We start from the raw sequence: 17,635 nt of genomic DNA, 5'->3' as shown, positions 1-17,635 counted from the left end.
TGATCCTAACACCAAACCAAATTATATTCCCCCAAAGGCCCGGATCGGTCATTATGCTGGGACACTCCTCTAGCCAGCTTTGATTTAGAATTCCAGATTAATATTACCCCATAATTAAAACCCCCTAAAAATTAAAACACAGATTGACCCTCGATACCCAAACCATGCTGCCCGTATTTCCCGATCCCCACAACCCCCACGATCCCCTGTTTAACCTGCCTAGCCCGCCATAATTTTTTGGCATCTAAATTGTAATAAAAATATGTATCGAGACTTAATTTAATCTACGTCCAACTCACGGATACCCATCCAGTCTCCAACGTCCGTCAGTGTACACGTCCGCTCACTCCTCTACCACAAGTGCGTACTCAACCAAACCCGTTCACCGAAAAACGGCCTGATTGTGCCCGTTCCGATCCTCGGTCAAAGGTCGCCCGATTAGCTCCTGCACACTGACCGACCCGATCACCGTGGCGGTTACATGCCACAACCTCCCCCTCCGGCGGGGCCGACTAAAAATTATTTCTATACGGATACGACGAAAGGGTGGGTAGGAAGGGATAGGAGAACCCTACTCTCAATATAACAAATTTTCCCATAACCCCATCCACAATCTAGACTACTCACGGAATTTTGGGTAACTCCCCCCCTATTTGAGGGAGTTGTCAGCTCCCATGGTATACGTGTATAATCCGGGAAGATCCACAGGGCAATGTATACCATGCTGGAGCTGATGACATTAAAGCATTCGAGCTTAATTGGGGGGCCATGATATGCTGATGTAAAAAAGTAGGAAAGAAGGATGGGTTTGGCAAATATATGTTAATATTATATTACATATTTTCTCCACATCGTGCGACAGCATCCTCCCCCGGCGAACAAAATGTTGATATGAGGCCTCACATGAGAATGGTAGCATTAGCATTTTGCTATTATAGAATTAAGACAGCCGTGATTGTGCACTGGGTAAATTAACAAACGTCTGCATTAAGGGCCCATGGTTGTAGGTTTTATAGTTGTGCGCTTAATCAATGGGTACCCACATGGAGTCACTTCAGGATTTCCACTTTTATACTAATAGTGGTTTGTTATGCTGTACAAGAAAGATGTGTTATTAGACACCAACTTGTGGGTGCTGTGGACTCCATAATTCATTATTTTGCTGAACCCATGAACAACCATTTAATTGATAATTCAATCCTGCAACCAAGCAAGTATGATACTGCGTGCACGATTTCGAGATTATGTTATCAAATATGGTATATGCCGTCTACCATTCTCATGTTTAAAAGTAATACTACTCTGCCAAGTAAGGAGCTATTGCGGCGCACGATGGGGAGAAGAGTTCCACTTTCATATCCGAAATCGGATATCATGCCAATAGTAAGGATGGGACATGGGGACCGGGATATCAGCAAATGCGTGCAAGGGTTGTTTGAAACCATTCCACCGATCTAAAACAAAAGGAATACCCAAAACTGCCCAATTATAACAATACATAACCTAACATGCATAAAACCCTAGATATAAAACTGTACAAGGTTACACTTACATAGGTAGGAATAGAACAGGAATTGGAGGACATTTTCATAAGACGAAAGAAACAGCAATAATTGGCAAACCGACGCAAATCATACACAGATCATACGCAGTCGATGTTTCGTGTCCGGTACATTAGCTTATATAACTGATTCCCTATTGTGACGGCGCCTGAGAGTCCGATTTTTGTACACGTCTATTCTATATCCACCTAAACAAACGTGCGAGTATAATACCAAGTAGACCAAATCCTAACCCTTTACTAAAAATGAAATTAATAACGTACGCATGCTTATTCAAACAACTAACTTAACTACGTTTGGATAACCCAAGATCTGGCCAGACCTATAAATATATACATTTCTGTGTAACTTTTAATTTTTGTGTGAGTACCTTCAGTGCAGCCAAGCCTAAATGTTGAAAGACATGACATTCCAACAAGTAGGATCCTGGGTCCTGGTTACTGTTGAGTGTCTTGCTCAAAGAGAGTAATTAAAAAATACATACAAAAAGTCACTCTCCTTGACCAAGGTTAATTAATTAGCAGTACTGCTTTCTAAAAAAAATCAAACTCAACCTGGTTCCCAGTGCCCGATGACCACACCGAAAAGTTTAATGTTTAGGGGCACTGATTCCCTAAGACAACCCGTCCGTTCTAGGCGGACCTCGAAAAGCCATACCTCAGACCAAACGAACCACAATCGTCTATGGGAGCAAATGTTATCCCTGTGTTTAAGTGTTAAAGTGAAGGAGTACACATTGAAACTTAAAACTAATATCACTACAGAGAAGTGTCCCCTACCGACCGGCGCCCCAGGAGTTAATGAGTTGGTGAATAGAATCTCTTTAAGTGGGATACGTGTGCTTTGCGCACAAATTTTCCGGTCGATGGGTTAAGTAGCTTAACAGTCACCGGTGATGTGAAACATTCTATCACGCAAGGTTTAGACCAAAGTGGTAGTAACTTCTGATTTATGCTATCCGCTGCTCTGCTCATAGGATTGCTCTTATACATGACCCAATCTCCCGGCTTAAATACAACGGGCATCCGTCTAGCATTATATAACCTCTCTCTACGTCTTCTGGCCTGTTGTAAGTTTTGTAAGGCCTGATGCCATTTTTTATCATTTGGGACTATATGCTTTTGATTAGGTACCAATGAATCCAGATTCCAAGCCAATTCTAATGAATGAGAAATTTCGTGACCCAAAAACAAACTGGCTGGTGAAGCTTTGGTGCTGTCATGCAATGCAGAATTAAATGCCAATTGAAACCAATGAATGTTTCTGTCCCATGACTTGTGATCCTGTTGATGAAATATCCTGATAGCGACCTTCAGATTTTTTTTCACCCTTTCCGCGTGCGAGGGATTGGCATAATAGGGCGAACTATAAATGTGTTGAATTCCATACTCTAAACACATGTCTGTAAATTTTTGGGAGCGAAATTGACTTGCATTGTCGGACACGAGATATTTAGGAAACCCGAAATACGAAAAAACATGTTTGGTGAGAAGTTTCACTGTTGAAGACGCAGTGGTATTTTTAACCGGTAAAAGAATGGTAAACTTTGAAAATGCATCCACTACAGTTAAAAGGTACCGATTTCCCTGACCTGATCTTGGTAAAGGTCCTATGTGATCAATAAAAATTTTTTTCCATACTTGATCTACTATTTCTGAAGATAGATGACCTATTTTAGATGTAGGAGCTTGCTTTGATCTCTGGCATAAATAACACGACCTAACTCTGTCAGCAATGAGATTGGTTAGATTGTATGCCCAAAAGTAACGAGTAATACGTGCTGATGTCTTCTTGATTCCTAAATGAACCGAAGTTGGTGCCTCATGATAGTACCTAAAAACAAGATCTATTAATCTTTGCGGTAAAACGACTCGTGGTTTAGTTTTTCCTGGTGGCTTATATAGAAGGACACCCTGCTCAAAGCTGTAGTTCTGATACTTAACCGGAGTTTTGATAATCTTTGCAAGCTCAGGATCCTCTTTTTGATGTTGTGCAATATCTTTAAACGCTTCGGGTATGGTAAATAAGGTCATAGTAACATCCTTCTGACCATCCGACACCAAACTACCCTCCGTGGAGCAGCTACTAGTTACCCCTGTGTCCTCATTAACATTGGTTTTTTCCGTATTCTCAAAAAGTCTGGATAAACAGTCTGCGACCACATTTTCCCTGCCTTTAATATGCTGAACCACGATCTGCTACCATTACTGTAACGAAGGTAGTTTACAACCATAATTGTTAAACCTATTTTCGTTAGTGGTCAACCACGTGGTGATCCTAACACCAAACCAAATTATATTTCCCCCAAAGGCCCGGATCGGTCATTATGCTGGGACACTCCTCTAGCCAGCTTTGATTTAGAATTCCAGATTAATATTACCCCATAATTAAAACCCCCTAAAAATTAAAACACAGATTGACCCTCGATACCCGAACCATGCTGCCCGTATTTCCCGATCCCCACAACCCCCACGATCCCCCGTCTAACCTGCCTAGCCCGCCATAATTTATTGGCACCTAAATTGTAATAAAAATATGTATCGAGACTTAATTTAATCTACGTCCAACTCACGGATACCCGTCCAGTCTCCAACGTCCGTCAGCGTACACGTCCGCTCACTCCTCCACCACAAGTGCGTACTCAACCAAACCCGTTCACCGAAAAACGGCCTGATTGTGCCCATTCCGATCCTCGGTCAAAGGTCGCCCGATTAGCTCCTGCACACTGACCGACCCGATCACCGTGGCGGTTACATGCCACACAGTGTTCATTAAAATGATCTTTATTTAAATGTTAGCTTTTAATCTTTAAAGGGGTCAGGATCTTTTTCTAAGTGACAGGATTGACATTCCGAATGCAGAGAAGGTAAGGTATAATAGCTCTTTAATTTTAGTGGTCTCAATGCTAATGAGTTTAATAAAATATAATTAATTATCTGTGGATACTAATGGTATATAGTAGATAATATACTGTCACGCCTAGTCCACTTTAGGAGCGATTAAAAATTTTAATATAAACACTGTCCAAAATACCATAAACAGATCTATAAAACCATGTAGTAAATGTTCCTACAATTTTTCGAAGCTATCAAAAGATGAATCTTAAAAATCAACTAGAAAATTTTTTGGAACCATTAAAAAATTTGATATAAAATTTATTTTTAAAGTATAGACCACCTCAAAATTATCAAATTCTGAAACTACAGAGACTTCTCTTAGCGTTATCTTGATATATTGTATTGATTATTACTTTTATGAGTTTTCAGTTTGCAAATAAGTGTTTGTTCTGTTGCAGACTGTGTTGCATAATGACCACAAGGTGAAGCCTCCACAGAGTGGACTGTTGTATGCGTACGAGCTGCCTACATGCCCCAACTCAGGTTCCATTTATGGTGATGACGAGAGGCTCTCAATCACCAGTCTCAAGTCTCAGAGAGAAGCTCAGACATTCCAGGCCATCCAGAGGTCCATACAGCCACAAGGTAAACATGTCTGTTCTCCCTTTTTTGTGTCTCACCTTAACCCCTTAAGTGCCGAGTTTTCAACGGTGTTACAGGGTACGGCCGGGTTTATTTTCCGTGCTCAGAGTTGCTTCATAGTTAGCGCAAATGTAGCGTGTTTCTTACCCATTACGATCAACTTTAGCAATATATTAATTTGCCAAACTGCCGTCAGAACCTCTTGAATGGTCACGTCAGGTTGTGGTTGATAAATTGATCTCGTATCCCGATCACCATCATTCTCAAAAATGTTTCACGGCTGAATGCACAACAACGGATCCGTACAAATCTAACACTAGTGAAATGTCCTTATTGTTATTATAAGTAATTCCTGCCATCCTGACTAAACTACAATCGAAATAGAACATTAAAAATAACTTGCAGTTTAACTTCAAAAACACAATAGAGAATACTAGAAAAAAATAACGTTAGCTTAATTCACAACAACAGATCCGGTCAAATCTAACATTAGTAAATGTATTGTTAATATAACTAATTCCTGCCATCTCGACTAAATTACAATTGAAATAGAAAATTACAAAAAAACTTTCAGTTTAACTTTAAAAATGCAGAGAAAAATACTAGAAAACAGTAACGTTCTTTTTCTCAAGTCCAGGTAAAATAACTTCACCAGTGTGCTTCTATGATATTTCCTTACTTGACCATGAGAGTGTAGTAGCAATCAAACAGCACTTCTATGGATTTGTAATAGTTCAGATAAACACTACTAGAGGCCATTTTGAATCATTTTTACAGCTGTCAAGCATACTGTAGGGAAGCAAGTGTTTTAAAAGTGTTAACATGGGTGTGGCAGTTGAGGGATTAAAGTAACCAATATAGTGCGTTAAGTTTTCGAAGCAATAAATGATATAATTGTCATATTTTATAAATAGATTTTTATTATTGTTTAAGTTACAGTTCAATCAAATCAAATCCAATCCTATTTTCCTTTCACTTTGACGTGTTCACTGGCGTTCCATTCCATTTTTCTGTGTGTTATTTGTGTTACTGGTGTAACATTTGTTCCAAACACAGGTTATTTTTATTTTATAAGTTATATGGACACCAATTTGCCTTTGCCTTGCATTACTATCTAGTTGAGTATTGGCAGGAATTTGACTGAGCAAGAAACAGCCAGTAAGTGTGTATTTTACAACTATTGACGCATAGCAACACACTATAATAACACACTAGCAACACACTAGCTCTGACAATATTAAAAGTTTCCTTAAGGATCTGAAGGACTCAGATTTATATGTGTGTGAAAAGCTGACTACAAGGTTTTAATGGTTATAGCTCATTTTATGATTGGCGTGCCATTTAATTTAAGTGAAGAACTGATGCATCCAAACTTGTGGCCTGAGGGATGTATAATTGGAAAGTATAAGCCCCACAGGAATAAAACCGAGGCTAATGGGAACACCTGGTGATTTTTTAGCACAAAACACGTATGTAACCAAAGGGTTCCTAGGTGCAGATATGAGTAGGCCATCAAAGCCTATAGACTTGGACTATAAATCTAAGGACAGTGTAAATTAAATATTGTACATTGGAATGTGCAGGGTTTTTCTTGGAAAGAGAGATGAAGCTAATTTGTTGGCAATGAAATTTAATACAGACATCTTGTGTGTTTGTGAACATTGGTTGAGCAGCGATGAACTGATGGAGGTGAGTCTAACCAGATTTTAAATTGATCAGCGCAATTTTGTAGATCTTCGGGCCAAAGAGGGGGCACTGCAATATTTTTAAGATCCAGATGGCTGGGCGAGGAGGTGACTTTTTTAACAGAACTGTCTAGTCAATATATCTGTGAAGTAGCTGCTGTATTTATAAAGGAGATTAACCTAGTTTGTATCGAAATATATAGAGTACCTGACGGTCAGAACTTTGACAATTTTATTGAGCACATGTATGAATTGTTGAGGTAATTTTATGAATAGTAATAAGAATAAGGCATCAATTATGCTGTGTGTGGCGATTTTTAATATTGATATTTTAGTCAATGACTCTAGGAAAGCTAAGGTTTTTAGATTTACTTTTAGGTTTTTAACCTTTGGACAACCATTTCTGATGTAACTAGGCCTAGTACGAATTTGTGTGGATGGCGGATCATGTATTGACAACATTGCCACCACTGTACATTTTGACAGAATTGAGAATGCTGCAGTGGAGCCTATGGTTATGTCAGACCATCATGCGATTGTTCTAAAATGCAAATTGTTACCAAGGAAAGATAACGTTACCAGTCATGTAAATAGTAGGCTAACCAATGTAAATAGTTCTAAGCAAAAAGATTTTAAAATTGTCAGAACAATTGATTATATTCAATTCATTGTATTTTGTCACTCTAATTAGTAAAATTAACTGGTTGCTTCTGTATGAGTTAAATAGCATAGATGATAAATTTGACTATTTTTTAAATAAATTTATGAACATTGTGAATATTGCTTTTCCTATTAAGTATGTACCAGCTGTTAGGGATTATTGTAAACTTCCCTCTTGGTAAAATACAGACCTCAAAGAACTTAAGGAAAGTTGTTTATATATGTATGCTCAGTATAAGTCTACAGGCATAACCTACTTTAAAGAATGTTATATGAAATTAAAGAAGAAATATAAAAGCGATGTTAGAAGTTGTAAGCTACGTTTTAATTGTGAGAGGGTGTCATCTGCTAAAAATAAACCTAAAATTATGTGGTCTATTATTAATGAAAATATAAGTAATAGTGATAGGTCTAAAAGTACAGAAGTTGGAAGTAGTCTAACAGCTTGTGATTTCAATAACTTTTTTGTGAATAGTGTAAATGATCTCATTGCTAATGTGCCTTTTTCTAGTCAGTCTATGTCATACTATTTAAGTAAGTTAAGTTGTAATGTGTCTAACTGTGAATTTAGTATTACTGAAGTAAAGGTTGAACAGATGTATGATGCTATTAATTTGTTAAGTAATAGTTCATGTCTGGATGTGTATGGTTTTAATTCTGAGCTGTTGAAACTTGCTGCACCTTTTGATTGCCGAAAGCTCTAGCCTATCTCTTGAATCTTTGTATTAATAATGGTACATTTCCAAGGTGCCTTAAGCTGGCAAAGGTTATACCACTGTATAAAAAAGGTTCACGGAAAGAACATAAGAGTTTTAGACCTGTCTCGATAATTCCAATTGTTTCAAAAAGTGTTTGAGGTAATAATAAATAGGCAAGTAATTCAGTATTTTGAAAGTAACCTATTGTTATCAGATAGTCAGTTTGGTTTTAGGCCTAAGAGAGGAACACTAAATGCTATTGTAAAATTTATGAAGAACTGTATTTATGGTGTAGAGATGATAAAAAAGTGGTCATAGGCAAGTTCTTCGACATGTCTAAAGCCTTCGACACGGTAAATCATGAAATTTTGTTAGATAAACTTAAGTATTATGGTTTTGATGATCTGTCTTTACAATTTTTTAAATCATATCTCAAAGAGAGATATCAAATGGTTGCTTTTAATGGAAGCTCTTCTCAATACAATGCAGTTACAGCAGGGGTTCCACAAGGATCCATTTTGGGACCTGTATTATTTATAATTTATGTAAATGACCTGCCAGCCTCCATAAATAACAATGTGACAAGATCATACATGTTTGCAGACGACCTAGCAATCTTACTGAATGGTAAAAATCTTAATGTAGTAAATGATTCTCTATTAGTCGCTAACTCAATTGTGAATGATTGGTGTGCGGCGAACGTCCTCTGTGTAAACCATGAGAAAACTCAGGAGATTAATTTTAGTTTGCAACATAAACCTAACCATGATAATGTAAAGTTTTCTGGGTGTTCACCTCCAAGAGAATCTGAAATGGAACAGACATATAGAAGTTTTATGTAAAAAAAATTAGCAAAAGGCATTTTTATGTTGTTAAGATTGAGATTAATTGTAAATATTGAAACATTAACTGCAGTATACTATGCACACATCCAGAGTCATTTGTCCTATGGAGTTATTGTATGGGGCAATGATCCTAACACCAAAAGACTTTTGATATTGCAGAAGAGGAGCTATTAGGATAATGTGTAATGTAAACAATAGAACCCATTGCAAACCTTTGTTTAGACAATTAGAGGGTGTGTTGACTGTGCCTTCTATATTTGTTCTGGATGTATTACTGTATGTTAAAAATAACTTGCAGACAATAACAGTAAATAGCTCTATACATAATTACTTTACTAGAAATTGTTCTAATCTTAGAGTAAACTACTGTACCTACCAATGTACCAAAAATAGTTTTGTAGAGATAGGTATTAAAATTTATAACATGTTACCAAATCATATTAAAATGTCTAGATTTTATTAGGTTTAAAGAAATGCTTAAAAAATATCTTAGTAAATCTAGCAGCATACAGTTTAGATGAAGTTATAGATCATATTGAAGCTAACATAGTCTAGTTATGAATATTTTACTTTTATAATACAATTTGTTTTGTATGAGATGACGATGCCATGCATACCACATTTGTAACGGCAATAAAATAATTCTGATTCTGATTCTGATTCTGACTACAAAGTGAGGATGCCGGAGCCAGGCTGTGGCGTAGTTTTCTCCTACAGCAAAGCTCTAGTAAGAGATTAGGAAAAGAGTATTAGATCCTTAACCTGTAGAGAGGCCTCTGGACTTAGACAATCTAAAATTTTTACCTCTTCTTTTGTAAAAGGATGGTCAGCTCTCCTTGAACAAAGTAAGGAGGATATACAACTGGTTTTAGGGATGTTGACAGGGCATGGCAATCTTAGGAACATCTGATGAAGGTGGGTCTAAGCCAGATTGATGACCGCAGACTCTGCAGAGAAGCAGAAGAATCAGTGGAACATATAAACTGTCCTGGTGTATGCAAAATCTGAAAGGAGCATATCTTCTCAGTCCTAAGGATATCAGAGAACAGGAGCCCTCAGAGCTTCTGTAAAAGTCTCAAATTCTGATGGCCTAAACCTTAAGTAAGGGAGGCGGAAAGATTCTTTCAGGACTACATGCGTTGTCTCTTTCCCTCTATAGAAAAAAAGTAATTGATGCCAAACTGCCTGGGAAAATATGTGTACAGATTTTTAAGTTGATTTTTTTATAGAAACTCCCAAAAATTGGAATAGTTACAAATTAGTGAAGTCAATTGTGTAACCTATGTGACATTATTGTAACATAAACTTTATATTGTAGTATGAAAGTAATGTGGGTATATTGCATGTGTTACGTCAGTCTACCATAGATATTATGCCACTTTGAGCGGGATAAAAACATCACTGCCAACTAACAAAGTTTTCTGTCTTATGGCAACCACTTCTAAGAAAAATGTCAGTAAAATTGTTTCTGCTCTTGGTAGGTTATAATGTGTCAGACCCAAAATGAACAAATTAGTTTTGCTGCAAGATTTAAAATTTTAATCAATCTGAACGTTATCAATACCATATATAAATACTTAATAAGTAAATATTACGTATAATACATGTCTGATCAAGCTCAACAGTAACCACTCTTTATATTTGTAATACAAGTCTCTTTAGCTCAAGGAATTCACATGATTGTTTAGTTCTCCTGGGTGCATCTTAGGAAGTAATTAATGTGACAAACTGTGTGTTTTATTAATGAAGTGAATATATAATGAAATGTGGCATTCTGTACCCCAAATGTTTTTGAGGAAGTTTTTCCGAGTTAAACTAAGGTTTTTTCATTTTTAAACTAAATTTTTTAAACCAAATTTTGTCTAATTTTTTAATCTAAATGTTGTCTAATGTTTTAAACAAAATGGTTTCTAATTTTTAAACTAACTTTTGGTTCATTTTTTACTTAAAATTTGTTTTACATAATGTTAGTATTTCTTCTGTTCTAGAACACATTTTATGCAAGTAAAAAATGACAGATCTTCAAAAAAAGAAGGGAGTTACAAGTAAAAATGTATAATAGTGTCTAAAGTGTATAATAGTGTACAAAGTGTAAAATACTGTACTTCAAATATGCCTTGGTGATAGTCACTAATATTTCTTGGTAATAAACAAATATTTGGCCGGTACATAAAGAGTTAATACATTCACCTGCATGTAAGTAAGACCTGTTGGTCACAACCCATCGATTGTTCTAGCACCTGACTTGTGTGCGCCTGAGCTTGTTTGGTCCTGGTGTACAATTTTGGACAGATGGTGTACACTTTATCATTTGGATCATGTAGTCCATGAACCTAGGCAATGGGTTGGTTTTTCCTTCTGCCTATTTCTGTGATTGTCAGTGTGGTTATTTTAGAAGTTTTGTTTTGTTTATCACAAAGTAAGTCACTGGGATGTAAAGGAGTCCCTTACATGTTTCTAATCGTGAAACAAAAGTTTTTGTGTTAATTATTATGGTTACTCTTTATTATTTCCTTATGTTTTGGTCAATTGGGGTACAGCAAGTTGACACAAGTGTTTCTACATTTTACATAACATTGTAACTTATCGCATTTTCATTTAATTTCCCATCTAATCTGTATAACATTGTATATGTAATTAATAGAGTAATATGTGTATGTTATGCACTTATTTGCTCACACACCAAAACACCTGCAGTACCTGAGCGTTCATGTTCATTAAAGAGCTTAACAGTCAGTTGAAGTAACGGGTGGCATAGAAATTATAGCTACTGTACTTTAAACATTGATAAGTAAGTAAAATTGGCATTGAAAGTAATTCGGACCAGCAATTTTCTGGTGTAAGGCGATTGGGAAATGTTAATTCCAATGAAAGTGTGATATGTACTCTTGTATTGAATGTGCTCAAAGCCCCTTGAAAACCATTTCTTATAAACAAGTTTTACCTATTAAGTTATTTTATATGCAATTAAATTTCTATTGGGTTGTAAAATAAGTTGAAGAGGCTAAAAAACAATGCTTGTTTTAAGTGGAAATTATCTCTCATAATTATAAATAACAATAGAACTTTAAGTTTAATTATTGTTTATTTTGAAGATTTATGACTTTATTTTGATTACATGGTGACAGCTGTTTCGAGAGGGAATACCAGTCCTGTGGTTTACGGTGAGGACATAAGTACAACTGCCAGTAGTATTGCTGTCACAGTCGAGTCAGAGGTAAGGATCTATAGCCATTTCTATCCATTTTGTACCAACGTAATCACATTCTTAGGCAATGTAAATTTTATTTGAATACATTTTAAATACCGTATACAAAACTTTTATAATATGTCCGACTCTAAACTTATCAAAAAGTATTTGGCTAAAAGAGGTTTTTACTTTAAATAGGTACAGACTTTCCAATACCTATTGAAAGTTCAACTGCTTATGTACATTACTGATCACAGCAGATTTTTGCAGTGAGATATGGCCCCACTCCTTGGATTTTCATTTTTGTTTGACATTGACATAAGAAACCCATGTTTCACCATCAGTGGCTATGTGGTAAAGGTATCCAATTTCTTCATGGCACCGGATAAGAAACTTTAGAACTGGTCTCAATCTCTTTGTTGTAAGATCATCAGTCAAGAGTTTGGCTACATATCAGGCACAAATTTTAAGATATCAATACATTAGTGTTTCACTTTTCATCTAACCATGTTACATTAATGAGGGAGATAACATTCAGGTATGTTAACGACGACTCCTGATTACAGGGGATGATAGACACCCTGGCGATGGAGGTGACGGAGACGATACCAGATAGTGGCAACTGTAGTGCTAGCAGTTGTAGCCTTGCCGATAGTGTCGACACAAACTCTTGCCAACAACCTGGCTTCATCCTTGCCTTTCACCGCAAACTGGTTTGTACTACCCATTTCTATTAGGGGTGAAAGGAAGTGGTTCTTTGAAGTTGGGTTTATATCGATCAGTAAAAACATAAGCAAATCTGAAAATAGTCCTCCCCAATAATAGTTGATTCCGATTCAATCCTGCCATATAATTAAAAAACAACTTAGGCATTTTTTAACGTTTTTGGAACTCACCCATCACAATTTTAACACGTTCACGACGATGGCTTATTTCTGAACTTTTTTATTTGCCAACGAATTTTTAAATAATAATGGCAAGAGACCGTAATGTTTTGTTTTCCGTTTTTTTTTTTTAAACGGCTAAGTATAGCGAGAGAAGTATGTAGGTTCCGCAATTTTGCACAAACAAAATTATTTCTATGTGTTATTTCAATGTTTCTTCTTGTACCCTAGGGGTTTCTATAAAATTAATATGCCTTAAAAATTAAACAATCATGCACCCGACGGGGTACACAATAGTCTGAGGTATTTGTTTAAGCGTGGGATCAAATTTAAGAAACCTCAAAGACAGACAAGTAATAAAAACACAATAAGGAAATGCATAGCAACGTGTACCCCATTGGGCACACAATGCACTTTACGAAAGTCCGGTGTGTATCAGATCTGGTACACAATGGATCGCATGTTCCTGATCGGGTTCACATCGTCGTGAACGTGTTAAATTAAAATAGTAAAATATATTTATGTCCACTTAAAGCCATACAGTGGTTTAAAGTAATAGTGATGTATGTCAAGGACATGGAACATGACATAAAGGTACAATTTGCAAATTGTATTTTATTTTAATTTATTTTTTGTTAGATAAGGATTGCTTCTCATTCTTTTGAACCGTATTGTTTATAATTTTTTTTACATAAATAGAGCTGATGTAGATTTTTTTGTTTTATCACTGCTCATTCTTCAAGACTATTGATCTGTGAAAAGATCTCAACCAGTAGAGTGCAGTACGAGGTAGACAATAATGATAAAGAATGCTATGACAGGCAGGATATTAACACGTGCTGTCTCTTAACTCAAACTCAAAATCCTGTACCTTAGACTACTGATAAAAAAATGCTATGACAGGCAGGATATCAACACGTGCTGTCTCTAACTCAAACTCAAAATCCTGTACCTTAGACTACTGATAAACAAATGCTATGACAGGCAGGATATCAACACGTGCTGTCTCTAACTCAAACTCAAAATCCTGTACCTTAGACTACTGATAAAAAATGCTATGACAGGCAGGATATCAACACGTGCTGTCTCTAACTCAAACTCAAAATCCTGTACCTTAGACTACTGATAAACAAATGCTATGACAGGCAGGATATCAACACGTGCTGTCTCTAACTCAAACTCAAAATCCTGTACCTTAGACTACTGATAAAAAATGCTATGACAGGCAGGATATCAACACGTGCTGTCTCTAACTCAAACTCAAAATCCTGTACCTTAGACTACTGATAAAAAATGCTATGACAGGCAGGATATCAACACGTGCTGTCTCTTAACTCAAACTCAAAATCCTGTACCTTAGACTACTGATAAACAAATGCTATGACAGGCAGGATATCAACACGTGCTGTCTCTAACTCAAACTCAAAATCCTGTACCTTAGACTACTGATAAAAAATGCTATGACAGGCAGGATATCAACACGTGCTGTCTCTAACTCAAACTCAAAATCCTGTACCTTAGACTACTGATAAAAAATGCTATGACAGGCAGGATATCAACACGTGCTGTCTCTAACTCAAACTCAAAATCCTGTACCTTAGACTACTGATAAAAAATGCTATGACAGGCAGGATATCAACACGTGCTGTCTCTAACTCAAACCGAAAATCCTGTACCTTAGACTAAGCAGCCTTTTGGCTTTTCACATTTTCAATTATAGTAAAAAAAGCTGGACAAAACAGATCAGCTAAATGATTTCTGTTCTATATTTGCACTCACAACTTCTGTAAGCAGTAGCTTTGTGGAACTTAGGATAAGCGATACTAAAGGGGTTTTGTACATATAAACCATATTATATACTAGCATAGCTAATAGTTATGTTGCAAAGCAGAATTTTGAATCTACCCACAGTTGAAATCTTTCCTATGTTAAGCTAGTAAACAATGAGTTATTTCAACCAAAAAATTGTTTTGTGTGCTGGATGTTTGTTTGTTGTGATGGTTGATTGATACTGTCAATGAGTCATCAAGGAAAAGCGAGTTTTTTCAGTCCAGGCGAGTTCTTTGTTGTATAAGCATTAGTGTCATCTGACTAGTAGCGGTAGAGAGAAAAAGTAGTGGGGGCTCGGTGCTTTCTTTCAACAGGTAATATCGTACTTCAAAAGTCCATTGATCTGGAGCGATTACTTTAAACATCCATGATTTTGTAAATTTATTACAAACACTACTCTTGAGTCTCAAAACTTTTGTGGTGATGCTCATATTATTTTACTGTAGCTCTCTGATGTATATAGGATTTAGTGGTGGGTTAAAGTTGAATCCTGAATTTCGAATCCACCGAACATTCAACAAAGATTTGGATTAGAGAATTTATTGTCGGGATTCAATATATGATATTTTAATTATCAGCTGATCAACAGTAAACAATTACCGATCGCTAAAACGTGTTTTAGCCATACTTTGAATTTTCAAATTCAATAATGTATTTAACATTGCCTAATTAAATAATTATTGTACTTTTGTTAATAATACTTTGCTTGCAGTTTGTATTTTCTATATATATTTGCACGGCATCGTGAGTCTGCTGTTGTTAATTCACTGACATCAGCATTACACAAATTACAGATCACAAAAAACATGTAAAAACATGTTTTTGCAATCTGTAAGAGATGATAAAAATCATCTCTTTGTGTTTGAAAACGCCTAAATAATTTAATTAACAAATGTAAATTATTTTGTAAATAAAATTTTTCTTGCAATTTGTATTTTTTATATTTATTTGTATGCATTGCCGTGAGTCTGCTGCATTTATTTGCAGGCGAAATATGGGGAAAAAATAATGAATTACATAAATTTGAATGGTGATAATTTTGTTTATATCATACTTATGTTGAAAAAAGTTGTTAGGATTAAAAATTCCAGAATCGATATTCGATTTTTTAGATTTGGATTTGAGATTCAAAAATTCTGGATTTGCCCATTACTAATAAGAATATATAAAACAGTACACACACATAATAAACGTTAAAAACATGTAATTGATAAAATTACCTTTTAAAAAGATTAAAAAATAAGGAACAACATAGTAACAGTATTCTGTCTAATGAAAGCCACTGTTTTATTGAAGACTCACATCAGCCAGATGCAACGTACAGTACTCTTGTACATAAAATGTCCAACCATAAAGCTTGAAGATTTCAACCTTGATTACAACAGACAAATCAATAACTCGAAATGCACTTAAAGATAAATATTTAGTTTTTTATAGAATCAAGAATCAAGAATCAAGAAGTTTATTGCAACAAAACATTCACAGATTTTACAACTTCAGATGTTGTGTGAACAGGTTGCTTGTCAATAATAAATACTAAATCTGTAATACAATTACATCAGAATAAAACTTACATTACATTAAAATATTACAAACATTAAAACATGTGATCGTAAAGACTGTCATGTAAAAACTCAGTTATGCTATAGTAAGCTTTACTAATTAGTAGACTTTTAACTGAGTTCTTAAAACAAGACATTTTAAGCTGTTTTAAATGAGGAGGAAGCTTATTATAAAATTTAGTTCCCATATAACTTGGTGAACTTTCAAATAATGTTAATTTGTGTACAGGAAATTGCAGTCTATCTTTAAAACGGGTGTTATACTGGTGCTCATGTTGCTTTATATTTCCTGAATTTAGACGATTATGAATAAAAATTAAACAAATATAAATATGCAATGATGGAATTGTCAATATTTCTAAATCTGTAAATATTTTTTTACATGAGGTTCTTATATCCAAAAATAGCATGGTTCTTATGTATCTCTTTTGAATTTTGAGGACAGAGATAATGCCAGAGCAGCTGCCCCATATTTGTATTCCATACTGTGCTAGTGAATAAAAGCAAGAATAATAAACTATAAGCCTAGTCTTAATGTCTACCAACTCCCTTAATGTAAACATTTGGTAGCAAGCTGAACTCAGTTTTTTGTTTAAGACATCTATGTATGGTCTCCAGGACAAATTTTTATCAATAAGGAGCCCCAAAAATTTACTAAAATCTACAGCAGTCAGAGTTATATTCTTGAAATTTATCTGAAAATTTGACAGGGTCTTGCTTTGCAATGTTTGGAATTTTACAATTTGAGTTTTATCACTATTTAGTACAAGCCCATTATATGTAAACCATTTTTCTAAATCTATGAGCGAATTAACAATTTCTGATTTAATATGTTGTCCTCGGTTACATTTTACTAGGGATGTAGTATCATCTGCATACAATATCAAATTATTTTTAACATTATAAGGCAGATCATTTATAAAAACAATAAACAATAAAGGACCCAAAATAGATCCTTGTGGTACACCACTACATATGTTTGCCCATGATGATGTATGTTTTATGCCATTATTGTTGAGTAATATTCTTTGCTTCCTATCAGTAAGGAATGATTGGAACCATTCCAAAGGCTTACCTAAGATTCCATAAAATTTAAGTTTACTTACAAGTAATGAGTAATTTACACAGTCAAAGGCCTTGGATAGGTCACAGAAAATACCAGCAGTATCCTGCGACCCATCCAAGGCCTCTAGAATTTGCTCAATCATTTCAGATGCTGCCTCAATAGTGCTGTGGCCAG

General features: G+C 35.5%; 1 protein-coding gene across 3 annotated transcripts in view; it reads left to right on the top strand.

The window, feature by feature from the left end:
• Nucleotides 1-17,635, top strand: part of LOC124370011 (ubiquitin carboxyl-terminal hydrolase 32) — a 142,720-nt gene that overhangs the window by 110,546 nt on the left and 14,539 nt on the right. For all 3 annotated transcript variants that reach the window (XM_046828286.1, XM_046828285.1, XM_046828287.1), the window contains exons 22-24: nucleotides 4,858-5,044; nucleotides 12,058-12,146; nucleotides 12,686-12,832. In XM_046828286.1, coding sequence (XP_046684242.1) covers nucleotides 4,858-5,044; nucleotides 12,058-12,146; nucleotides 12,686-12,832 — 423 coding nt within the window. The remainder of the gene's footprint in view (nucleotides 1-4,857; nucleotides 5,045-12,057; nucleotides 12,147-12,685; nucleotides 12,833-17,635) is intronic.

Source organism: Homalodisca vitripennis, chromosome X, assembly GCF_021130785.1.
Source record: "Homalodisca vitripennis isolate AUS2020 chromosome X, UT_GWSS_2.1, whole genome shotgun sequence".
NCBI lineage: Eukaryota > Metazoa > Arthropoda > Insecta > Hemiptera > Cicadellidae > Homalodisca > Homalodisca vitripennis.
Note: the sequence above shows the minus strand (reverse complement) of the source record. Positions and strands in the feature narration are given on the sequence as shown.